This window comes from Tachyglossus aculeatus, chromosome 3 (genome assembly GCF_015852505.1).
Source record: "Tachyglossus aculeatus isolate mTacAcu1 chromosome 3, mTacAcu1.pri, whole genome shotgun sequence".
In the NCBI taxonomy this organism is placed as follows: Eukaryota; Metazoa; Chordata; class Mammalia; order Monotremata; family Tachyglossidae; genus Tachyglossus; species Tachyglossus aculeatus.
Window position 1 is genome coordinate 65,081,264 of NC_052068.1, and position 27,223 is coordinate 65,108,486.

Sequence of the window (27,223 nt, forward strand, 5' to 3'; positions counted from 1 at the left end):
CCCAGTTACTTCATCTGTAAAATGGGGATTTAGACTGTGAGCCCCACATGGGACATGGACTTGGTCTGATCTGATTATTAGCTTGCATCTAAGCACTTAACAAATACCGTTGAAAAAGATTTTGTCAAAGGGGGTGGGAATAGGCATGGTTATGCTGATATGGCTCAGGGCCCCTCCCTTCCCTCTGTCTTCCTAGTGTTTGGCTTTTCCCCTGTTCTCCCCAAACTTTCATCAGAGTGTGAGCTGGGACGTGGAGTGAAGGGGAGGCTCAAAGTAGACTTTAGAGAAGCAGCGTGGCTCAGTGGAAAGAGCATGGGCTTTGGAGTCAGAGGTCAAGGGTTCAAATCCTGGCTTCGCCACTTATCAGCTGTGTGACTTTGGGCAAGTCACTTAACTTATCTGTGCCTCAGTTACCTCATCTGTAAAATGGGGGATGAAGACTGTGAGCCCCACATGGGACAACCTGATCACCATGTAACCTTCCCAGTGCTTAGAATAGTGCTTTGCACATAGTAAGTGCTTAATAAATGCCATTATTATTATTATTATTATTATTATTATTATTGTTATTATTTCCTTTTTGGGCTGATTGTAATGTTTCATCAAAAACTGCACCACCTAAGACAGTGCCCTGCACATGATAATGGTCAGGTCGGTGCTTGAAACTCAGTAAATCACCAGGACAGGCTCTGTAGAAACCAGATGCTCAGCACAGTCCTCTACATGCAATAAGCACTTATTACAGTGTTCTGCAAACAATAGGAGTTCAGCACAGTTCCCTGCACATAGCAGGTGCTCAGTTTAGTGCTCAGCACCCAGCAGGCACTTGGTACAAAACTCCGCACCCAGTAATGCCAGTAGAGTAGCCTTGAGCCCAGGGTTCAGTAGCCGCTTTCAGAAGAGCTCAAGTAGCTTTGCAGAAGTTCTTAGCAAAAAAGCTTCCCATTTTGAGATGGGTAAAGAGTGGTGGTGCCCAGCCATCAACCTCCTAGGACTGAGACTCTTGAAATAGTCTTGGAAGGGAATGAGAAGCAGCATGGCTTAGTAGATAGAGCAGAGACCTAGGAGTCAGAAGGATCTGGTTTTTAACCCAGCTCCGCCGGTTGTCTGCTGTGTGACCTTTGACAGGTCACTTCATTTCTTTGTGCCTCAGTTAACTCATCTGGAAATATATATATGTTTGCGTGTGTGTGTGTATATACACAAATACATAGAAACGTTATATGTATATTTATATACATATAATTTTATATTTATATATATATTATAAGTATTGTATGCATATTTATGGTATTTGTTAAGCTCTTACTATATGTCAGGTACTGTACTAAGATCTGGGGTAGATACAAGCTAATTACATTGAGCACAGTCCCTGTTCCACATGGGGCTTGCAGCCTAAAACCCCATTTCACAGATGAGGTAACTGAGGCATAGAGAAGTATATTTCTTAGCATTTTGTGTATTTGTTTGGAGGGGGAGGTCTCACAAATCATTGGACTGACAGGCAGACTATCACACTCCTCAGGACTTGTCCTTTGGGAGGGAGAACTGTCTGCTTTCCTGTCCCCCCACCATGCCCACGATTCAGGGATCTGAGGCAGGATCCACCCCTCTCAGGGTCCCAGTGATCAAGATTAGGCATAAAAGCCAGAACACAGACCCTGGAAGGCCGAATGCTGTGTGGAGTCCCAACTTCCTCTTTCCAAACGTAGTGATTGTTGCCTCCTCATTGTCTGGTTTCGGAGAAATCTCAAGCCTGAGGGTTGCATGTGTCCTGCACACAGTAAATCCTCATAAATACCATTGATTGATAGTTCATACCCCTGTCTCCAGGCATTTGCACAACCCAAAGCAGCCCTATCAGATCAGTATCTCTCCCAGAGTCAGAGGGACTCCTACAATCAGGAAGTTCTCTTTTAGGTCTTGTTCTTGTTTTCACCAACACAGCCCTATCTCAGTTCTCCTCTTGTCTCTCTGACCTCTCCTTTTCAATCCCTTTCTCCAGCTCCTTCTCAGCCTCCCACCTCTCAACTGTTGGTGCCCCTCGAGGCTCAATTCTGGGTCCCTTTCTATTCTCCATGTGCACCTACTCCTTCAATCTCTTCTCCTCAATCACTTGTTTTAATGGTATTTGTTAAGTGCTTACTATTTGCCAGGCATGTACTGAGCGCTATGGTAGATACAGGCTAAACAGGTTAAACACAGCCCCTGTCCCTCATCAGGCTCACAGTCTCAATCCTCATTTTACAGATGAGGTAACTGAGGCACAGAGAAGTTAAGGTCACACAGTGGGTAGGTGGTGGAGCAGGATTTAGGACCGAGGCCCTAATGACTCCCATGACGGTGTTCTATCCACTAGGCCACGCAGCTTTTCTACTTCCTTTCCCTTCCCTTCCCCTTGATTCCAAGTCCTGCATCCTGTTTTCCAATTTCTCACGATTCCCTGGACCCTTCCTAGAGGGTTTCCACCTGCTTGGTGATTGCAGAGCCCACTCTTCCCCCCCAGCACCCCACATGGGCACAGTTCCAGGCTTTTCCTCCCCGAAACCCTCCCTGCTGGAACATCTCAGTAACCATGCCTCTGCCCGCTAAGCAGCCTCCGGAAGGGACTGTGCCTTGTCAGATCTCCATCTGCCAGAAATTTATTACTAATGCATTTTATAACAGACTTTATAATAAGATATTAGAGACTGGGGCTGCATCTAGCAAGCATTTCATAAATATTAATAGAGTCTTTAGAGATGGCACCTCCACTGAAAGTGTAAGGGATTTCTGCTGGATTTTGTCAAGGATGTATAGGGGCTTTTACACCCCAAAGAATAGATTATGTGTGCGCTTGACTTCTCTCTCTTTTTCTCTCCTTCTTTCTCTCTGTCTCTCCCACTGCATTTCTGACTCTTTCATTATGTCTCTTCTCTCATTTCACTGTCTCTCACCTTGTGCTCCTTCTCTCTCTGTCCCTTAAACGGTCTCTCCATCTTTCTTGAGTTTTTTTCCTAGTCCTTTTTTCTCCCTCTCCTTCTTCCCCCATCAATTCTTCCCTTTCTCCCTCCCCATCTGCCCCTTCTTTATCATTCTCTCTTTCCCCCAATGTTTGTTCCAATTTCTTCGCTCTGCTGCATCCTTCCAAGCCCCGTTCATAGAAACCCAGTGTGTGCCACACGTCCCCACTGCCTGAGTGAAGCGGGGCCATTCATCATTGTTATTAACGAACAAGATCTCCACTCACGCGGCAGAACTACCAGGAGTCGATTCTCCTGTCACCCGGGGAGCAGAAGAGATTTATTTTTATCTGAAATGTGTAGGGTGGCACATCGAAAACAGGCAGGGGGAAGCCTCCGGGCAGGAAATGGGGTTGCTTCGGAGGTTGGGTCCTCTAAACCCGCCCCAGCCCTCATGCGCTTGGAGGGATATCTTCAGCGGAAGGGGGAGAGCAACTTCTTGCCCCCAAGCAACTCAGGACAGTGGCAGTGGCCTTTCCTTCCACTCAAACTTACCTGGGACGCTCTCCTTGCAGAGGTTGGTGGAGGCCTTCTGAGGAGCCACCTCAGTGTCAACCAGAACAAGCATGCTTGATTGGGATTGTGTGTGTGTGAGTGAGCGAGACTGTTTGGGGTGTGTGTATGTGTGTGTGTGTATTTGTAGACTCTGGCTACTGCCTCTGGAGAGGGGTGCCCATGGCGGGGCACATATTGAGAAGCAGCATGGAGTAGTGGAGAAACCATGGTCCTGGGAGTCAGAAGGTCTTAGGTTCTTGTCCCAGTTCCGCCACTTGTCTGCTGTATGACCTTGGGCAAATAACTTCTCTGTGCCTCAGCTACCTCATTTGTAAAATGGGGATTGAGACTGTTAGCCCCACGTGGGACAGGGACTATTTCCAACCCAATTTCCTTGTATCTACTCCAGTGCTTAGTACAGTGAATGGCACGTAGCAAGTGCTTAACAAATACCATAATAATGATGATGGCATTTGTTAAGTGCTTACTATGTGCAAAGCACTGTTCTAAGCGCTGGGGGGATACAAGGTGATCATGTTGTTCCACGTGGGGCTCACAGTCGTAATCCCCATTTTACAGATGAGGTAACTGAGGCTCAGAGAAGTTAAGTGACTTGTCCAAGGTCACACAGCAGACATCATGACTATTATTATTATTATGTTAAAATCCAGAAAAATAAGTAAACTAAAACTGTCCAAGGGCTTACCATGTGCCAAGAACTATAATAGGTATAAGATGATCAGGTGACCAGGTCTCATATGGGGCTCACAGTCTAAGTAGGAGGGAGAATGAGGATTGAATCCCTATTTTGTAGGTGGTGAAACAGAGGCACAGAGGAGTTAAATGACTTACCTGAGGTCACACAGCAGGTATATTGTGGAGTCAGGATTAGAACCCAGGTCCTCTGATTACCAGGCCCATGCTCTTTCCACTAGGCATGCTGTTCTACTAAATGCTCGGCAGCGTACACATAACAGAGTTAGTAGACTGTTCCCTGTTCACAAGGAGATTGCAGTCTAGAGGGGGAGACAGACATTAAAATGAATTATGGATATGTACACAAGTGCTGAGGGGCTGAGGGTAGGGTGAATAAAGGGTACAAATCCAACTTCAAGGGTGACGCAGAAGAGAGAGCAAGGAGGGAAAATGAAGACTTAATTGGGAAAGGCCTCTTGGAGGAGATGTGATTTTAATTTTAAGGTGGGGAAAATTGTGGTGTGGCATATGTGAAGGGGGATGGAGTTTCAGGCTAGAGGGAAGATGTGGGCAAGGGGTCAGCAGTGAGATAGATAAGATCGAGATACAGTGAGTACAGTGAGTACATTGATGCTGGAGGAGTCGGCATGCTTGATGATCCAAGTGCTAGTTAGACCCAATTTGGCTGAGGGCAGAGGGGACAAGGAAAAGAAGCATGATGTAGTGAATAGAGCTTGGGCCTGGGAATAATAATGATGATGGCATTTGTTAAGCGCTTACTATGTGCAAGGCACTGTTCTAAGCACTGGGGAAGATATAGGGTGATCAGGTTGTCCCATGTGGGGCTCACAGTCTTAATCCCCATTTTACAGATGGGGTAACTGAGGCAGAGAGAGGTTGAGTGACTTGCCCAAAGTCACACAGCTGACATGCGGCGGAGCTGGGATTAGAACCCATGACCTCTGACTCCTAAACCCGGGCTCTTTCCAGGGAGCCATCCTGCTTCCCCAATCAGAAGGTCATGGGTTCTAATCCTGACTCCACCACTTGTCTGCTGTGTGACCTTGGGCAAATCACTTCACTTCTCTGGGCCTCTAAGTTCCCTCATCTGTAAAACTGGGATTGAGTCTATAATCACCAAGTGGAACATAAACTGTGTCCAATGTGTCCAACTCGATTTGCTGGTATCCACCCCAGCGCTTAGTACAGTGCCTGGTACTTAGTAAGTGCTTAATAAATGCCACAATTATTATTCAAAGGAGGTTGATGCTATTCTGAAATCTGAATTTGCCCATCCCAATTTTTCCAGGCCTAAACTTGCAGGACCAATTGCCCACAATTTTCCCAGGATGGAGAAATAAATGCAATTGATTGAGAAATGTCCAGATCTGGTCCTACTCTGGAGAAATGAGGAATGAGAGATGAGTGAGAGATTTCCCAGAACTTGAGTTCAGATTGTCATTGTCATTGAGAAGCAGCGTGGCCTAGTGAAAAGAGCATGGGTGTGGGAGTCAGAGGATCTGGGTTCTAATCCCTGCTCTGCCCCTTGTCAGTGGTATTTCCTTGGGCAAGTCACTTCACTTTGTTTAGCTCCTCACCTTTGGCTTTAAAGCACTCAATCACCTTGCCCGCTCCTACCTCACTTCGCTTCTCTCCTACTACAACCCTGCCCACACACTTCACTCCTCTAATGTTAACCTTCTCCATGTACCTAGATCTCATCTATCTCACCATCGACCTCTCGCCCACGTTCTGCCCCTGGACTGAAATGCCCTCTCTTCTCAAGGCCAAAAGACAATGAATCTCCCCATCTTCAAATCTTTATTGAAGGCAGATCTCCTCCAAGAGGCCTTCCCTGACTAAGCCCCCCTTTCCATTTCTGTCATTCTAGTGTGTTGTCCTGACTTACTCCCTTTATTCATCTCCACTTCCAGCCCCAAAACACTTATGCACATATCTCATCTGTAAAATGGGGATTAAGATTGTGAGCCCCACTTGGGACAACCTGATCACCTTGTATCCCCTCAGCGCTTAGAACAGTGCTTTGCACATAGTAAACGCTTAACAAATAACATTATTATTATCATTATTATTATAATCATGTTTGTTAAGTGCTTACTATGTGCCAGGCCCCATACTAACCACTGGGGTAGATACAAGATAATTAGATTCATTCATTCATTCATTCATTCAATCATATTTATTGAGTGCTTATTGTGGGCAGAGCACTGTACTAAGAGCTGGGGAGAGTACAATACAATAATAAACAGATACATTACCTGCCCACAATGAGCTTACAATATAGACGACACAGTCCCTATCCCACATAGGGATAGGGACTATTATTATTATTATCATCATCATCATCATTACAGAACTCACAGTCTTAATCCCCATTTTACAGATGAGGTAACTGAGGCACAGAGAAGTTAAGTGATCTGCCCAAGGTCACACCACAGGTACATGGTGGTGCCACCACTAAAACCCAGATCCTCTGACTCCAGGACCATGCTATTTTCACTAGGCCACACTGCTTCTCTCTCTGTTCCTCTGTTACATTATCTGTAAAATGGGAATTAAGACTGAGCACTTAGATACAAGCTAATCAGGTTGGACACAGTTCCTGCCCCACAGAGTCTTAATTCTCACTCTCACCATTAATAATAATAATAATAATAATAATAATGATAATAATAATAATAACCATTCCCCCATTCACATGAGGAAAATCAAATAGGGGGCAAGAGGTGATGAATTCCTACACCATATCTCCAGTTGCTGTGTGGATGGAGAGAGGGCAACTCAATTTTGTGCCTCCTTAGAGAAGCAGCATTACCTGGTGGATAGAACATGGGCCTGGGAGTCAGAAGGACCTGGGATCATCATCATCATCAATCATATTTATTGAGCGCTTACTGTGTGCAGAGCACTGTACTAAGCGCTTGGGAAGCACAAGTTGGCAACATATAGAGACAGTCCCTACCCAACAGTGGGCTCACAGTCTAAAAGGGGGAGACAGAGAACAAAACGAAACATACTAACAAAATAAAATAAATAGAATCTAATCCCAGCTCCACCACTCGCTCGCTGTGTGATCCTAAGCAAGTCACTCCACTTCTCTGTGCTTCAGTTACCTCATCTGTAAAAAATACGGGGATTAAGACTGTGAGCCCTCATGGAGGACTTGCCCACGGTCACCCAGCAGACAAGTGGGAGAGTCGGGATTAGAACCCAGGTCCTTCTGACTCCTAGGTCCATGCTCTACCCACTAGACCATGCTGCTTCCCCGTTGAAGAAAAGATTTTGGCTATCTTGGGCAGGTAGTTGACCAGTTTAGTTCCGCTAGCTGACTCTTCTTTCTTTTCTATTTTGCAAAAATTGCCTCAGATTGACTAATTGACCGTTCTGCTAACCAGGGTTCAGATAAATGGCTTTATTCACTCCATGATCAGGGAAATGCCAACTTTATAGTCAGAGGCCGAGTCACTGGGATTTGAAATGTGTCACCTTGTCCCAGCTTCTTGCCCCTCCCAACCAGAAGAGAGGAAGACGAAAGACCTACAGTCTTATATTCAGAATCGATAATCTCTATTCTCGTTGTTCACTCTCTCCACGAAACTGCCTCACTCTTGATGACTGAAAATAGCAGGTGCTAAACTCCCAGGCACACATCCCAAGAACAATACGTTTAAATATCTATTGTCTAGCACTCCATTTCCTGATCCTCCCACATCATCAAGCAAATGCCATACTCAATGGGCAGTTCTCGAGCAGGTCTGCCCTGTACCGGGCAGCGCGGCTGTCCTTGAGAGGAGCAGAGAAGCCAGTACTGAGGAGAGTGGCGAACACCACCTCCCGTCTCCTGCTTCCCCACCCCTTCACTCCCATGAAAAATGTCGATTCTCTGTGTGCCCTCGCCACCATCTCCCAGGCCCCATCACTCCTGACCTGAAGCCTTGGGGTGCTTGGGAGAGCCCTGCTGCCCCAAGCAGGGCCCAACCAGTGGGACAGGACTGGGTGGTGACAGGATTCATGTCCTTGAATTCCTCCTGTGAATTTTATCTGGGAAGTAGAAGGCAAACCCAAGGCAGTTCTTGTAGGAAAGAAGGAGCAAGTGGCTTTTCCACTGCCAGAACTCCTGAAGGGAAGGGAAAATGCCCAAGAGTCAAGGAATCAGACTTTTGGGCACATCTGATGAGCCAGGAAATTGGGGTTTATATCCACTGGTAAACTGGAAATGATCCTGCATTGACAACTCCTGCCTGCTCCCCTTCCTGAGCCTCAGTGACCCAGTTCTGGCTTTAGTTGCTCTGAGGGGATTGGGGGGTATTGAATGCATCAATTTACATCTCTCTGACTCACCTGATCTTCTCCCCCAGAACACCCCAGTGGGGACGCCCATCTTCATCGTGAATGCCACAGATCCCGACCTGGGGGCAGGCGGCAGCGTCCTCTATTCCTTCCAGCCACCCTCCCACTTCTTTGCCATCGACAGCGGCCGGGGCATCGTCACTGTGATCCGGGAGCTGGACTATGAAGTCACACAGGCCTACCAACTTCAGGTCAATGCCACGGTGAGTCTGGGTGGGGCCGGGTAACCACTGATACTCCCTCCAAAGACCCACATTTTCATTATTCGTCCCCCTTCCCCTTCTTCTCCCGGGAGCCCATCTGGCTGCCAAAAGAGCTGAGACTATTGGTTTCGGTTGTAGGAGACCAGAAGTTGCAGCACCTGGAACAGAATCTGGACCCAGCTCACCAAGTGCCCAGGCACTGAGGAGTGAGTGGAGGGTTCCACCTCAAACTGTTCCAGGGGCTCGCCTGCACCCAGGCTTGGCACTGCCAGGGGCTCTGCCAGGCTTCCAGGACACTTTTGGAAATATGGGTGTGCCATTCATTCATTCATTCATTTGTATTTATTGAGCGCTTACTGTGTGTAGAGCACTGGACTAAGCACTTGGGAAGTACAAGTTGGCAACATATAGAGACAGTCCCTACCCAACAACGGGCTCACAGTCTAGAAGGGGGAGTGCCACCAATCCTGTGCACACTTCTCTTTGTTCCTGAGGTGCCAAAGTGGTTACTTTCCTGAAATTGGCTTACTAGGGGGCTCAAGAGGGGAGGGGCTTTTGCTCCCAGAACAGCCATGCTCAACTCTCTCATCAGCTTAGCCCCAGGCTCTTTGCAGAGTCAGTCAGTTATATTTATTGAGCGCTTGCTGTGTGAAGAGCACTGTGCTAAGTGTTCGGGAGAGTACAATGCGACAATATAACAGGAAATAGTTGAGCAGTGATTCAGCAGGAGGCAGAGACCCCATATTCCCTTTCATTCTTTCCTTCTGTTTGAGCTGCTGAACTGGGGAAACAACATGGCCTAGTGGAAAGAGCACGGGCTTGGAAGTCAGAGGACTTGGGTGGGTTCCAATCCCAGCTCTACCAGTTGTTTGCTGTGTAACTTTGTGCAAGTCATTAACTTCTCTGTGTCTCAGTTTCCTCAACTGTAAAATGGGGATTTAATATATGTATTCTCTCCTACTTAGACTGTGAGCACCATGGGGGACAGGGACTGTGTCTGACCTAATTAACTTGTACCTAACCCAGCACTTAAATCTGTGTCCAACACATAGTAAGGGCTTAAAAAGTACCATTAAGAAAAACAAAAACTCGAATGGAACTTCAAGGCCCGAATGGTCACAGGGAGCTGGCCTGAAGGGCAAAGTGCTGGCCGTTCCGCTCCTCTGTTTCTGAGTCTCGGGCCTCGGGGAAAATATAGTCAGGGTGATTCCACTATAGTCTGTCTCACTGAGCCCCCTCCCTCTCTTCCCTCCCATCAGCACCCCCTGCCCAGTGTACCCGCCTTTGATAGCCTGAGGTATGACAAACTGGCTGGACCAGACAGGAGAGGGGCAGGCCGGGATGACCAGGGACCGGCAGTGGGGAGTGCAGGGAAGATCCCGAGGTCAAGAAGAGTTGGGGCCGCCCAGGTTTGGGTGCACTCTGTACAGTGCGCACCACATGGCTCCAGAGGAAAGCCAAACCCCAGTCCAGATGGCAGGGCTGGGCAGGGCTGGGGAGGGCCGTCAGATTGCCGCAGCCAGGCTGTGAGTCAGAAGCCTGCAGCTCTGGCCTCTGCGGGCTAAGAGCAAGGTTGCGCCCATGCTGTGGCGGTGAATACAGTTTAAATGAACGTGAATCTGCTGGCAATCAGGCCTCTCTCGAGCTGGAAATGGTCTGCCTGATAGCAACTGGAGTGACTGACGCCCTTTGCCTCCAGAATCTTTGTCACTCCCACGTGGTTGTGTGTCCCCTGCCATCGGATCAGCCTCCTGCACTGCTCCCATCATGCCTCAGTGAGGGCGCTGCAGCCTGAACCGCCCCTCCAGGAATGCCCTTACTTTCTCTTTCTTTCTCTACTCTCTTTCTCTCCCTTTCTTTCCCTTTCTTTCTCTCTTTCTCTACTCACTCTCTTTATCTACTCTCATTCTCTTTTTCTTTCTTTCTCCACTCTTTCATTCTCTTCTCTCTCTTTATCTACCCTCTCTCTCTCTTTCCCGCTACTCCAGTGGGTTGAGGATTCCTCTACCTCCCCAAGTCCTGGTTAGCTCCTAGCCAGTAAGGGGGTGGTGTCGGGGTGGAGCGTTCAACCGTTAGTGAATCCCATCTGGCTCATCCTCACTGCTCGAGGTCCAGCTGGACATCCCTCATCACATGCTGGCCTAGACATTCCACAGCCCATCCGGAGGCCAGGTGATGGAAGGGGTGACTTGTGTATGTCCCTTCCAACCCTTCTAACCCTTGAGTTCTGCAAAATGTCATTTTTCAGACTTTTCAAAAATGGAAGGAAGCAGGCTTGTGTGCTCCCTCTACTGGTCCCGTGGGGAAAGTTAATTAGCACTCGATACCTCAAGATTGGAAGCTTGATTCAATCTTTCATGTTGTTCCCAGTGGCTTTCTTCCCCAGAGAACAAAGTTTTTGCCGGGCTAGATTTTAGGCATGATTTTAGCTCCAGTCCTGCCTTGAAAGGGCCCTGCCCCTCTTTTTTGTTGTTGTTTTTGTTTATTTTTTCATGGTACGTGCCAGACACTGTTCTAAATACTGGGTTAGATATGAGCTAATCTGGTTGGACATAGTCCTTGTCCCACATGGGGCTCACAGTCTTAACCTCCATTTTACAGATGAGGTAACTGAGGCACAGAGAAGTTAAGTGACTTGCCCAAGGTCACACAGCAGACAAGTGGCGGAGCCGGGATTAGACTTGATCAATCAGTGGCATTTATTGAGTGCTTACTATGCGCAAAGCACTGTACTAAGCGCTCAGGAGAATACAATACAATAGAATTAGTGGGCAGGTTCTCTGTCCATAAACAAGTTTATAGGCTAGTGGGAGCTTTACAGTCTAGAACCCAGGTCCTTCTGATTCCCAGACCTGTGCTCTATCCATGTAGCCATGCTACTTCTCATTCCACCAGGTGGGATCAGGAAATCGAGGAATCCACCCAAAGGTCAGGCAGAGAATTGGAAGTGGGCCAACAGGACATAGTCTTCAGGCCCGACTTGTGTCAGGCCTGACTTGGGAAGCAGCGTGGTCTAGTGGATAGAGCAAGGGCCTAGGAGTCAGAAGGACCTGTGTTCTAATCCTGGCTCTGTCACTTGTCTGTTGTGTGACCTTAGGCAAGTCATTTCACTTCTCTGGGCCTCATTGACCTCATCGGTAAAATAGGGATTAAGACTGTGAACCCTATGTGGGACAGGGACTGTGTCCAACCTAATTCGCTTGTATCTACTTCAGCTCTTAGAATAGCACTTGACACATAGTAAGCGCTTAACATATACCATCATCATCATCATCACCATCATCATCATCATTATGTTGTCCTCAGACCTCTCACCCCCATCTCTGGGCTGTTCCCCTTTATTTCCCCATAAGTCCAGGTACGGGTTAGGTATGAAGAATGAAGGAGGTGGCGTTGTTCCAGAGGCGTTGATGTTCCTGGAGGGGATGTTCTGAGCATAAAGGTGTCACTCACTCTCTTTCTCTCCTTTGCTTTGAAGGATCAGGATAAGAACAAGCCCTTGTCCACACTGGCCAACCTGGCAATCACCATCACAGACATACAGGACATGGATCCTATCTTCATTAACCTGCCCTACAGCACCAACATCTATGAACACTCACCCCCGGTAAGTCTCCTGCTGGATTCTCTCCATGAGGCCTGTCCTAGGCCACAGCCTGGTAACAGGCATTCCCTGGGCAGATGGCAGCTGTGGGCAGACTGTGAGCCCGTTTGTTGGGTGGGAAGCATCTCTATATGTTGCCAACTTGTACTTCCCAAGCGCTTAGTACAGTGCTCTGCACACAGTAAGCGCTCAATAAATATGATTGAATGAATGAATGAATGAATGAATGAGAGCAGGAAAATTAAGGATTGAGAAACTACCAACACCCACCCAGATTTACTTCAGTCAAACTCAATGATAGACTGCTCATTGTGCCTAGGAAAGAGGCCTGTTACAGCCCTGGAAATGGAGGCCAGGCTACTAACAGGAGGGAAGTCTAAGGGTGACAACATTGTTTTGGAAGTCCAGGGAACTGTGTCCAGCTCCTACCTCACACCACCAGCACAGAGGGCAGCCAGAAAATCAAGCAATGGTATTTATTGAGTGCTTACTGTGAGCAGGGCACCGTACTAAGCACTTGGGAGAGATGAGAATTGAGGGTAGGCGGTTACATCTGGCAAGTCCAGTACTTGGAAGAGAAGAGAGGGGGATGGCCACCATCCCAGCTGCTTTGTCAGATGGTTATTATTATTGTCATCATGATTACTGTTTGCTCAGTACCTACCTTGTGTATTGCACCAAACTAGACACTTGAGAATATCTAAAAGCAGAAATTGAAGACCATCCCTGCCCACAGGGGGCTTACAGTCTAGAAGGGAAGTCACAAACAGATAAGTAAGTTTAAAACATTAATTGTAACCCTATCCTCATCTCCTTGCCCCCCAATCTGGAAAGAGCAATGACCCCAACATTCTCAATATTTATAGAGGCCCCATAATCCCTGTCCCACCTTGTCGACAACCCTTTTTGAATGGCTCATAATGGGGGTTGGGCTTCTTGATGAGGGAAGACATTTCTGGGTGGAGGTCCTGGCCCCTCAGGGGAGCAGAATCCACATTAGAACAAGATTAGAGTTAGGGATCTTCGGTCTGGAGAGATAAATGTGAGAAGGGACATGATTAGAGACTATGGAATCATAGAGTGGGCAGGTAGGGCAAATATGGGATTGTTGTTTGCCAGAACCTTCACCACCAGGATGAATCTTGAAGGAGGAGAGTCAAAATCCACAAAAGGAAACACATCTCACCCAGTGGGCAGTGAATGAATGGAATTTGTTCCCATAGGAAGCTGAACCCTCAAAATCTCACCAGGTCCAAAGAGGGTTTGGGTAGAATCATGGACAAGCAGTCTACATTGGGACACTACCAGGAAAGTTAGCAATGTGAGAAGAAAGTTAGAGTTTTGAATTTCCAAGTTTAGCCCAGAGGATGTGTCCAAGATGGTGCCTGTCAGATAATTCCACCAAACAGCCTGGTGCAACTGTGGGGACAGAACACTGGACTCAATGGACCAAAGATCTGGTCCAGGATGTTGTTAAATATGGTCTGATATTCTTGTCAATCATTTGAATTTATTGAGTGCTTAATGTATACAGACCACTGTACTAAGAGCTTGGGAGAGTACAGTATAACAGAATCGGTAGACATGTTCCCTGCCCACAATGAGCTTATACAGAAAGAAACATTTTTCCAGGGTTGCCCTAAAATTAGGGAAGCCATTTGTTGAAAAGGGGCCCTTCCTGCCAGATCTTGGGGGATACCTTCTAGTCTCATTTATGCCTTGCATCCCTACATTTAGGATCATACTTGGGCTGCCGGGACTTACTGATAGGCAGGTCTGGCTGGTCTGTCCTGGGCCCCATTGACTCTGGCCCTTGGGCCAGGTCCACTTTTCATGCCAGGCGGTTCCATTTAAGAGTCCTTCTGCTGAACCCTGGGAACAGGGCTGAAGCATCGTCAGAAATGCACTATTGGTCTCCTGCTGGGCATTCTTCCTCCTAGTTCTCTCCCTTTCTCCCTCTCTGTGTTTCCTTTCTCTCTGCTGGAGCTCTCCAGGCAGAACGTGTTCATTCCGGCTGTTCTCAAAGGCCTTCAGAAGCCAGGACTCCCCACTACCAGGTTTGCCAACTGCCTATGAAACCCCTGGGCCTGCTCTCTAAGCCTGGCACTGCTCATCTGCCAGGCCCCTTCATTTGGCCCCCAATCCTAGGGTTCCAGTGTCGTGCTACCCTCTCCCCAGCCCCCCAGCGGCTGCCCTCAGAGTTGGAGTCTGGATCCCCAAGAGGAACGGGTGCTACCTTGCCCCTTCCTAAATGTTCACAGACACTCAGCCCCTCTGTTCCTCCCCCATGCATGGCCCAGTCCAGGACCATGACAGTTCAGGAGGGCCAAGAACTAGACTCCCAGAGTCATTTTTTTCTGGATGCAGCCATGCAGAAAATCAATTTGGTGCCTCACAGCACTTGGGCGGCGGGGCAGTGAGGATTCTAATGGGCCTGGAACATCAGAGCTGGGTGGCAACTGCCCGTGGCTTCTGCCAGGGATGCCCTGCCTGGGATGGCACTTGGCACCGCACTGGCCAGGACAGGAAAAATGTGGGATGGGGCTTAAAGGTGGTCAGGAGCTCTGCTGCGGGGCAGAGCTGTATCTTTGCAGATGGGATCCCAGGCCAGCATCTCAGGCGTGATACTTTCCTTTACAGTCGGCTGCTGTTTTTGTCCGCTTCGTCAGTCCTAATCCTGTCTTGGGATAGGGTAACCTTCCACAGCCATCCAACCTCTACCAGCAATCAATAAATCAATCAATGGTATTTAATGAGAGCTTACTATGTGCAGAGGACTGTATTAATCCCTTGGGAGAGTACAACAGAATTAGCAGGCACTTTTCCAGCCCATAATGAGCTTATGGTCTGAGATAAGCAACTACACACCTGTAGGGTGAGGCTTCCCATCAAGTGGGGAATGGGGGCACACACACACACAGAAACACACACACACACACACAAAATTGTTTAGCCCACAGCCCACCTATCCCCTCATTACCATGGACCATCTTTTCTATTTTCCTACCTCTCTGAGACTCACCCCAGTACTCTCAGGTAGGAAAGGCCTCCTCAAGTCTACCCCAAATCCTTCCAGCTGCAACCATAACCATCCTTTGTATTTAGAGAGATTTCTTGAGCCCACTCCAGCTTTTCCTTCTCCAGGCTAAGTGGTTCCAGTTTGGGGGGCTTTTCGGAGGACGGTTTGGTGACCAGAAATTTAGCCATTTGGGGGACCCTCCTCTGCCGCACCCAGAATTAGATCTAGGCCTTTCCCATGCCTGACCCAGGTGGGACCCAGGGTCCCAATCCCAGCCCCAGCCCCAGGTTCCAAAGAGAGCCTCCGCTTCTGTCTCTCACTCTCCCTTTTTATCTGCCGCTCCCAGTGTGTCTCTGTTTCTCTATCTATGTATCGGCTGAGAATGCCTAATCTAAAGTGTATATATTACCTAATAAAATCCTTCTTATTTGGGATTATTGCATCAAATTTTAATTTCCTCACTCGAGTAACAGCATGTCAGCCTGCCCGTCAGTGAAGGGCCGATAGGAGGTGAAAGGAGTGGATAAACTGCAGCAAATTACTGCCAGCCGATCCCTATCGGGCCTTTGACTGGAATTGACTGGAATTAAGGAGTGAGAAATAGGATTTTCTGCCTCAGAATCTGCTGTGGCAGCTCTTGGGAGCCCTCGCCAGCTCCCCTGCCCACCCCCACCAGCTCCTCTTCTCCTCTTCCCTCCAAGGGGCTCCCCCCTCCCCGCAAGGCCCAGGGCTGTGGTTCACCTTTCAAGTTTTTAATCACATAATGGGAGCCAGGAGGGCCCTCCCCACCACTTCCACTTCCTCCCTCTCCCACCATTTCTCTCCTGCCCCGCCCCAGTGCAGGGAGAGTGGGGAGAGGAGAGGGCCCCTGCAGCTGTCCTGAGAGGATAGGGGAAGATCTCCAACTGCCTTGCTGCTCCTTGTCTGTGGACCACTAGCATAGCCCACCGCAGCCCACCGCTCTGAGAAAGGAGGATTCTTTCCCAGAATCCTCTTCACTTCTGTTCAGTCATGAACAATCCTACCAGCCACGTTCCTCCTGGCACCCCTATGGCCCCCACAAGGGCACCCCCATTCTTCCTTGTGCATATTCCCAATCATACTCTCTCCACTGTATGCACCCTATCCCCAAGCCAATGAGAACTCCTCCTCTTCTTCTTCCTCTTCTTCCCCCTTCTTGTCATCGTCCTCCTCCTCCTCACTCTCTTCCTCCTCCTCTTCTAAATTTATTTAACGTGCACCAGTTTGGACACCCACAGTATCTGTATGTTAAAGTCTACAGTACTTGTCTCTTGTAGTTTCCATTCTAAAATAATACCTCAGGGGAGGCAGCATGGTGGAGTGGAAGAGAGCCAGTCTTCAAGCTGGAAGACCCAGGTTCGAGTTTGAGCTCGGCTACCGGCCAGCTTTGTGACTGTGGGCAAGTCACTTAACCTCTCTGTGCCTCAGTTTCCTTATCTATAATTGGGGATAACCTGTTTTTTCTACCTATTTTACAGGGTTGTTGGGTGGGCCAAAATAGAGTAATTAATGTGAGAGCACTTTGGGAATAAAAATGCTATACAAAACCAAGGTACATACACAAGCACACACATACACACACATACATACACATCATCTTCTTTAGGATTCTATGCTGGGATATGTCTTTCTCTACATCATCTATCACTCAATCAATACATGGATGCATTCTCTGAGAAAGGCCAGTCTCTGGGATGGATGGGAGGCAAGAATCCATCCTAGTTTCCCAAATCCTACCCAACCTCTCTACCAGCTTCTCACTCCTGCAGGAGAAAAGGGGAGACCTGTCTCCCACACCCCTTCACCACTGCAGTTCTGGCCAGCGAAACCCCTTCTGGAGACAGGAGGTCAGTCTTCTTGATGACCTCTCTGGTATCCTCACTCCAGTCCAAACTTCATTCTGCTGCCCTAATCATTTTTCTACCAAAACTTCAGTCCTCAAGACACTCCAGTGGTTGCCCATCCACCTTTGCATCGAACAGAAACTTCTTTGCATCAAATTTAAAGCACTCAATCACCTTGCCTCCTACTACCTTACCTTGCTGTTCTCCTATTACAATCCAGCCCACACACTTCACTCCTCTGATGCCAACCTCCTCAATGTACCTCCATCTTGTCTATCTCACCGACTACTTCTCACCCATGTCCTGTTTCTGGCCCGGAACGCCCTCCCTCTTCATATCCAACAGACGATTACTCTCTCCAATTTCAAAGCCTTATTGAAGGCACATCTTCAAGAGGCCTTCCCTTACTAAGCCCTCATTTCCTCTTTTCCCACTCCCTCTGCGACACCCTGATTTGCTCCCATTATTCACCCCTCCCTCAGCCCCACAGCACTTATATACCCATTTGTAATTTATTTTTTATTAATATGTCTCCTCCTCTAGACTCTGAGCTCATTGTGGTCAGGAATATTTCTACCAACTCTATTATATTTTACTCTCCCAAATGCTTAATACAGTGCTCTGCACAGAGTAAGAGCTTAATAAATACGATTGATTTGGAATGAGACCTAATGGAACTTATTGCCCACTCAGCACCCATTACCATGTCAGGCCTAGGTCAGTTTTGGGCCTTCCCCTCTGCCCTCACCCCAACTCCATTCCCATGCCCATCCGGGAAATCCATTGCAGTAGATTGAAGGAGTAATAATTTAGAAGCTGAAACAATTTCAGCCTGTTCCCTGGAGAACCCAGTTAATTCTTTCTTATAATATTTCCAGCCCATCAGAGGGCCGCCTGTATTAAAAGCTCAGTGTTTTATTAAAAATGGATTTATTTGCCCCAAAAGAATGGAAACCCTAGATTTTGCTAGGAGAGGGTGGCAGCTTCCTTCTGCACAAGCACTGATCTGATTCAAATGGCTGGCTCTGGCTCTCGCCTTTCACTCTCCTGGCTTTCCTTGGAGGAAGCAGCCAGAGTCAGAAACTCAATCAATCGATCAGTCTATTAATCAATGGTATTTATTGAGTGTTTACATGTGTTCAGAGCACTGTACTAAGCACATGAGGGAGTGCAATAAAATAGAGTAGGTAAACGCAATTCCTGCCCACAGGGATTTTGCAGACTAGAGGAGGAGAAAGACAGCTCACTGTGGGCAGGGAACATGCCTACCAACTCTGTTATATTGTGCTCTCCCAAGCGCTAAGTACAGTGCTCTTCACACAGTAAGCATTCAATAAATACAATTGATTGATTGATTGATTGATTAAAATAAATTACTGATGGATACACACATAAGTGCTGTGGAGGTGCGGTGAAAATCGAAATGCTTAAGGGTTACAGACCCAAGAGCCAGGGAATGCAGAAGAGAGGGCAAATGGAGGTGTGATTATAGGAGGGTTTTGATGGAGGGGAGAGTAGTAGTCCTTTAGGTATGACAGGGGAAGTAATTCCAGACCAGGGGGAGGATGTGGGAGAGGGTTTGGTGGTTAGAAAGAGGAGATTAAGGAACAGTGAGTAGCGAATAGCATTAGAGGAGCAAAGTTAGTAGGTTGGTTTGTAGTAGGAGATCAGCTCTCTTAATTTTTGCCCCACCCAGAGGGTCTAAAGACCAAGTCCTAAACTATCCTATCTTGGGTGTGGGGGCCTCAGAATTCTAGAATGCTAGTGCTGGAAGTCCTTCTATAGTTCCCTATAGACTGTAAACTTGTTGTAGGGAGGGAACATGTCGTGGGCAGGGGTTTGGGAGTCAGAGGTCGTGGGTTTGAATCAAGGCTCTGCCACTTGTCACCAGTGTGACTTTGGGCAAATCACTTAACTTCTCTGTGCCTCAGTTCCCTTATCTGTAAAATGGGGATTAAGACTGTGAGCCCCACATGGGACAACCCAATTGCCCTGTATCAACCCCAGCACTTAGGACAGTGCCTGGCACAAAGTAATCACTTAACAAATACCATCATTATTATTATTATCATTATTATTACCGGCTCTGTTATAGTGTACTTTCCCAAGTGCTTAATGTGTGCACTGCATGTAGCAAGTGCTCAAGAAATATGATTGCTTGAGGAGACCTCCCTGGGCCATCTGGTCCCTCTCTACACCTCCAGACAGGGTATTGTGCACTTCTCCCAGGGCAAACGAGTGTTTTTTAAAGATCTTCAGGAGTGGAGAATCACAACTTCCTATGGACATTGAAAATTTGGTCACCCAGCCAGTCACAATAGGATCCCTTTCCTGCTGCTTCTCTGGTGCCAAGAGGCTGAGCACTGTTAGCCCACAGGATACTGAGCTCCCATACATCTCTAGGGTTAGAGAAGACAAGTCTCTGCCCAGACATAGACCCAGATCCCTGTGAGAAAAGCCACATCAAAATGGAGAGGCAGAGAATGCCCTGCTTCTATTGAGCCTACTGGTTGATTTTCATTGGGCCCATTGTCTGGTTTCCTTTCAGCCCACTGCTTGGTTTCTTGTAGGCCCAGTTTGATTGTCACTATTGAACCAGTGCCCCACTCGAAATTGTTTCTATCTAAAGTTTCTAGGATTCTTAAGCTCCTTGATGGCAGGGATCTTGTCTACCAACTCCATTCTATTGTACCCGCCCAAGCATTTAGTACAATGCTCTGCACATAGGTGCTCAAAAAATATGATTGATGGTTTGATTTTTTTTGTCATGGCTCTGTTACTTCTCCCTCCCCTACCCCCCTCTCCCCCACTCTGTCTGCAACTGCAAAGAGGCAGATCAATCAGTGATTTTATTGAGCACTAACCTTGTGCAGAGCATCCCCTGGGGGTCGGGGGTGGGGGTGGTCCTGGAGAAGCAGGTGACTTTCTGAAGTGAAGATCCCCTCTCTGGGATGGTGGGGTGGTGGTGGGGGAATGGTCTTCCCCTGCCACCGTTCCTCTCCCTAGTCTAACTCTTCATTTATGTCTGAGGAGGTAGAGGGACAGAGAAAAGGGAGAGGTAGGTTTTAAGCAGCAGGTAGCTCTTCTTCTCTCAGGACCTCAGGACTCACCTGGCCAAGGCAGGCAGGAGAGGCAAGAGGAGAGAGTACCCACTCCCTGCATCTTCCCTGCAGAAAGTGGGCTGCATGAGGGACTAGAGCCCTCTAGTTCCCACCTCGAGCCTTCTTCTCACTGATGGATGGTGACATTGACATTGACAGGCCGCCAAGGCCGGGGCTGGCGGCCTCCTCATTACACATGCAAACGCCACCGCTGACATTTTCCCCCAGGGCGAAACAAATGCCTCCTCTGCCTGCTCTCCATAAACCAACACAAACAGAACAGCTTAGAGCCGTAAACGCTTTCACACTACATTAATTACCGTTTGGGGTGGACAAGGTTGGGCTTGGATGGATGGGGAGGAGTACCAACTCCTGCAGCAGATGGGAACAATGGTTGCTGTGGAGGAGGGAATGAGCACAGCCTGAGGTGTGTGCCTGCCTCTCCCCTAACCCCACTCCCCACCTCACCCCCACTGCTCCACATAGTGCTAAAAAATAACAATAATAGTATTTAAGTGCTTACTATGTGCTAAGCACTGTTCTAAGCGCTGGGTTAGATACAAGCTAATCAGGTTGGACACAGTCCCTGTCCCACATAGGGCTCACAGTCTTAATCCCCATTTTGCAGATGAGGTGAATGAGACCCAGAGAAGTGAGGTGACTTTCCCAAGGTCACACAGCAGACAAGTGGCAGAACCGGGACTAGAACCCAGGTTCTTCTGACTCCCAAGCCCGTGCTTTATCCACTGGGCCTTGCTTCCTCTGAGCTGAGTAATAATAATGATCTTATTTGTTCAGCGCTTACTATGTGCCACACACTGTTCTAAGCACTGGGGTAGATAACAGGTAATCGGGTTGTCCCACATGGCATTCGCAGTCTTAATTGCCGTTTTATAGATGAGACAACTGAGGCACAGAAAAGTTAAGTGACTTGCCCAAAGTCACAGAGCTGACAAGTGGCGGAGCCAGGATTAGAGCCCACGACCTCTGACTCCCAAGCCCTTGCTCTCTCCACTAAGCCGTGCTGCTTCTCCAAGTTGTTTCATTACCTAGTAGGTGCTTAGTACAGTACAGTACGCTCTCAATTAATGTGATTGAGTGACTAAGTCAGCCACATTGGGCCTGGGGCCAGTTCTCTCCTTTTTGTGGCTTGGCTGGTGGCTGATGGGATTGGACACTGATGCAGGCTTTCATCCAGGGAGCTCACTTCACATAAGAACATTAGCTCATGAAATGTGTGCCGTGTTTGGGTTAGACCAATAGTCCAGCCAGCCCAGGACTCTGTCTCCATGGCAACCGACTATTAGGAGGAACTATGGGAGGGTTGCCCTCCTGCTCATCCATTCACAGGGTTAGGGCCAGACCATCCAGCACCTCTAACGTCCTGGCTCTCCTTCCCTAGTTTTCCCTCTGGTAATCATGAATTGATCTACACCCCTCTTGAACTAACAGAAATTCTGATAATTTGAAGATTTATTCATTCATTCATTCAATCGTATTTATTGAGCGCTTACTGTGTGCAGTGCACTGTACTAAGTGCTTGGGAAGTACAAGTCGGCAACATATAGAGATGGTCCCTACCCAACAACGGGCTCACAGTCTAGAAGGCTCACAGTCTAGAAAGCTCACAGTCTAGAACTTGTGAAAAATCCAAATACTGGGCTGACTTTGGCCACTTATTTGCTCTAACCCTGTCCCCTCTTCAGCTCACTAACATTACTACTCCTTCCTCCCTGACTCTGACACCCACTGCCCCCAGCAATTATACCAGACTTTTAACTCCCTTCTGATTCAATCAGTTCATCAATGGTACTTATTTAGTGCTAACTATGTATAGAGGACCGTACTGAGCATTCCAGAGAGTACAGTGCAAGTCAGTGGTAGACATGATTCCTGCCCTCAAGGGGTTTACAGTATACTGGGGGAGACAAACTCTCAATTTTCCCCAACTCCCTGCTCTCTCATCCCTAATCCACTTGCCATTTACTTTACTGACAAATTCAAAACTCCCAGGAGTGACCTTTCTAAATTTTAGAATTCTCCCTTCTAGACTATGAGCCCCTTCTAGACTGTGAGCCCACTGTTGGGTAGGGACCATCTCTATATGTTGCCAACTTGTACTTCCCAAGTGCTTAGTACAGTGCTGTGCACACAGTAAGCGCTCAATAAATATGATTGAATGAATGAATTTCCCCAGCTCCCTCCCACCCCATATCCATTTTCTCATTCTTCTCAGCCTCAAGTCTTCTATTTCACAACCTCAATAGATTCCCCCATCCTGGTACTGGTACCTCTAGACCCATTCCATCTTACTGTTTAAAATCATGTTCTCCCACCCTTTTTCCTTCCCTATCTGCCTTCTTCAATTGCACATTCTAATGGCTTCTTCCCCTCTGCTTCAAGCATGCTCACATCTCCCCATCCTAAAAATCCCACTAAGAATCCCACAGAACCCTCCAGCTATCACCCCATTTTTCTGAGCACATTCCTGTCCCAGCTCCTCTAATGGGTTGTTTACACCCATTGCCTCCACTTCCACTCCTCTTACTCCCTCATTGATCCACTGTGATCTGGTTTTCACCCTCTTCAGTCCATTGAGGCTGCACTTTCTAAGATCACCTATGACCTCCTCCTCACCAAATCTAATGTCCTCTAGCCTAATCCTCCTTAAACTCTCATCAGCTTTTGCCACTGTGGACAACTCACTTCTCTTGGAAACATTACCTAGCCCTGGTTTTACTGCCACAGAGGTTTTACGTTTCTGACTGCACTTTGGTCTCTTTCATCCACTGTTCCTCTTCTTCTCTTCCTCTAACTGTGGTTGTCCCACAGGGCTCCATTTTGGGTCCCCTTCATTTGTCACTTTACTACCACTACTTTGGAGGGCTCATCAACTCCCACGGCTTCAATTACCCCAATGAGGATGACCCCCAAAACTACCTCACTAGCCCTGACCTCTACTAAAATCTTGCATTTCCTCTTGTCTCCCGATCTTCTCTACATGGATGTCCTACCAACACTTCAAAGCCCAATGTATCTAAAAGTGACTGCCTCATCTTCTCTTGTACTTCTTCCCTTCTATTTAACTTTCCCATCAGAATTGACATCCACCATCCTTTCTGTCTCTGAAGTCCACGACACTGGAATTATTTTTGACTCTGTTCTCACTTTCAATGTCCATATTCAGTCTATCACTAAATCAGGTCAGTTATTCCTCAATAACACTTCGAGGATTCGCCCCTTCCTCTCCTTTCAAACAACCAGGAGGCTCATCCAGGTACCAATCATATCCCAAGGCAACTAATGAATTAACCTCCTCATAGTTCTCCTGGCCTCCAATTCATATTCACTCTGCTGCTAAGATCATTTCAGGGTCCTCCAAAGCCTACAGCAATTTCCCATTCCAATCAGCATCAAGTGGAAATTCCTAAGCATTGACTTTTAGGCACTCAATCTGCTCTCTCCCACTACTTACCTACTCTCCTCTCCCACTCTACCCCAGCTCACCCTCCTCATTCCTCTCAAGCTAACCCACTCAATGTGCCTTGTTCCCATTTTTCCTACCTCCAGCCCCTTGCTCACACTCTTCCACCCACCTAGAACAGAACACAACTGTCTCCATCTTCAAAGACCTTCTGAAATCTCACTTCCTACTCCTGGAGGTCTTCCCCCATTTTAATTCTCCTCTCCCCTGGTTTTACCCTCCAACTATGCACTTGTTAATTAAGTCCTTACTCACCAACAAATCCACTATCCCTCTTTCTCCTCTCTTTTAATTATTCTGCTGACTCCCCACAGTACTGTAAATTCCTCAAGGGCAGAACTTATGTCTACTAAACCTATTACTCTTTCCTAGGCACATAATACAATTCTCTGAATACAGTAGGAGCATAAACAATATTATTGATTACTTGACTGATTTTCTGTTGGAAGAATGAACTCCATAAGGTCATCATCCCCTGAATGAAGGAATGTATGTTTGGAATTTACCACCTTCCAGCTGTGGGGAATACTTCAGTCCTGATGCTATGGGCTTTGGTGAACAACAATCTTCTGTTTGCCATGACCCCTTCTCAGAGAAAGGTGTAGGTTCATTCATTCATATTTATTGAGCGCTTACTGTGTGCAGAGCACTATCCTAAGCACTTGGGAAGTACAAGTTGGTAACATATAGAGATGGTCCCTATCCATCAATGGGAGGTTGTTCTTCCTCTGGGTAGGCCATGCCCCTTGATATCACTCTTGTGCTGTTGGGGGGAACCAGAAACCTGGGGAGGGAGATTGTCCTAGCTAAGACCTCACAGGGACCTGGGTCTTCCAGGGTCTTGGTGCTCCCAACCCAGGGTTTCATCTTTTAAACTGAATATGCCCCACTGGGATCTGGTTGGGATCTTGGCAATGCAGTGGGGAAGGTGGAGGTGCAGGGGTTAGCTGGGCTGGGCTGGAGAATTTCAATGAGGCAAAGGCAGCAGGCTCTGGAGAACACAAACTCCAGAAAGTCCAGAAGCTAAAATGGCAACACTCTCATCCTCTCTCTTTCTCTCAGGGGACCACAGTGCGTATGATCACGGCAATTGACCAGGACAAAGGCCGGCCCAGGGGTATTGGATACACCATTGTCTCAGGTAAAGCCAGAGGGATCGTGGGGGTGCGGGGTGGGGGGGTGGTAAAGGAGTTGGGGCAGGAGCAGGGAGTGGGGGAAGATGGAATGATTCAATTTTCTAGCTATTGCCTGAGTAGGCTGGCTGAGGAAAGCCAACATGGCAGTCACCAGCCCAAAGGATTCTTGGAAATGGGGCAGGTGTGATCTGTTTTCTGGAGCCTGCTGGAAAGCTAGAATCAGACAGTTTGGGGACCAGTGGTTTCCAGTTGAGATAGGTGTTTCCTCTTTGTGGGCAGTGATTGGATCTGGAGAGCCTACTGGAGCAGGACTAGTGTGGTTGGCCTTGATTTTGTCAATAATGTAGAGATGTGTATGCCTGCAGTTTTTCCAGGCCACTCTGTGGGTTTGTACAGCAAGGTTGCAGATCACAGTGGATAATTGGTACTAGCGTATGGATTTGGATCAGGTGTGGGCCATATTTGGGCAGGTGTGAGTTAGTTGTGTGCCAGGTGTAGCAGGTGTGAGCCAGGTTAGGCAGGTGTGGTGTCAAGTTGAATGAGTGAATGAGCAGCTGTTGCTACCATAGCATGATACCTTGGATAAGTAATAGCCAGGACCACACTGGGCCTATCTTGAGCCCCTTCTTCCCTCCCGTCAACTATTTGCTCCTTTTTCCACCCCATCTCCCCCCAGCCTTGGCCTGGCCCAGCCTGTACCCCTCTATCCTGAGGGGAGGACAGCTCAAGCTCAAGCGCTTAGTACAGTGCTCTGCACACAGTAAGCGCTCAATAAATACGATTGATTGATTGACAGCGGGTCAGGCAAAGCAGGAGGAGTGGACATGGGTTTTTAAGTGGTCCCCTGCCCACCGTGCTAGCAGAGGCCTGCAATGCCTGTGCTTTATTCAGGCCAACTGGTGGGTACCCACGGTGGAGTTGCAGGTAGGAAATGGGTATAAATGGCTGTTCCTGGCTGAATGTTGGGGTAAATTCCAGTTCTTTTCCCTCCATGCTCCAAGTCATGCCTGGGCTGAAAGCCCTGAGTTGAAGGCCTGGTTCCCAGGGATGCTGGACAGCATAAGATTCACTAGTGGTGAATCTTGACTCACTTCACTCAGTGACTGTTGTGGGGATATGAGGCTGGTAAGGGCATTAAGTAGAATACCCATGCAGCCCTACCAGGCTCCAGCCTTGTCCTGCCTCTGGCTGAACAAAGGCCCAGGCCATGTCTCCATTTCCCTACCAGTGTCTGCCACTGGACACGTGCCCCTGCTTTGGTACTGACCATCAGTGTGGCTTAAGGGCTAGAGCCGGGGGCTCTTTGAGGTCTGAGGCAGAGGAATTCCTTCTTTGTCTTTGGGAGCCATGGCATAAAGGCAAGTGGAGCAGTGAAAAGGCAGCTGGAATCCAATTAATTAATTAATGATGGTTTTTGTTAAGAGCTTACCATGTGCCAAGCACTTTTCTAAACACTGGGGTAGATATGAGCCAGTCAGGCTGGACACAGTCCCTGTCCCACATGGGGCTCACAGTCTTAATCCCCATTTTACAAATGAGGTAACTGAGGCACAGAGAAGTGAAGCGACTTGCCCAAGGTTACACAGCAGACAAGTGGCAGAGCCAAGATTAGAATGCAGGTCCTTCTAACTCCCAGGCCCTTGCTCTATTCACTGGGCCTTGCTACTTATTTGGTCCATAGCTTTGGGGAAGTCTGCAAACACTTGGGACCAAAGAACTGTGGTGTCTGGCACAGCTATCACACCATCAGTGTTAGAAAAGCCCTCTCAGATGGAAAGTTCTGTTTTATCCTCTGTTGGAGTGACCCAGACAGCCCAACTGGACAACCCATCTCACCGGCCCTGTGACCTCCCTGCAGTCTCCGGGACTCAGGGGTTGGGAAGTCCTGGAATAGGGGGAAGGAGGATTCTCTCTAGACTGTAAGCTCACTGTGGACAGGGAAATTGTCTATTGTTATACTGTACTCTCCCAAGTGCTCTGTACACATTGCGGGCTCAATAACTACAATTGAATGATTGAATGGTTCGGTTAGCAGCAGAACAGAGCAAGACTGGAAACTTTGTCTTGACTGGCTGATAGGGAGAAGAAACTGTCCCCTCCTTGCTCCAGGTCATCCCTGATCTGAAAGCCCAACTCCCAGGGTGGGTGGACAGCATAAGATTCACTAGCAGTGAATTTTGAACCACTTCACTTAGTTAGTGTAGAAGCACCAGAGAGAACACCTGTCCTGCTTCCTTAAACTGAGAG

The 27,223-nt window shown here is 47.9% G+C and overlaps 1 protein-coding gene across 4 annotated transcripts in view; it reads left to right on the forward strand.

The window, feature by feature from the left end:
- CDH23 (cadherin related 23) overlaps positions 1–27,223 on the forward strand; it is a 425,144-nt gene that overhangs the window by 162,567 nt on the left and 235,354 nt on the right. For all 4 annotated transcript variants that reach the window (XM_038744221.1, XM_038744217.1, XM_038744218.1 and 1 more), the window contains exons 7-9: positions 8,573–8,767; positions 12,246–12,374; positions 24,903–24,981. In XM_038744221.1, coding sequence (XP_038600149.1) covers positions 8,573–8,767; positions 12,246–12,374; positions 24,903–24,981 — 403 coding nt within the window. The remainder of the gene's footprint in view (positions 1–8,572; positions 8,768–12,245; positions 12,375–24,902; positions 24,982–27,223) is intronic.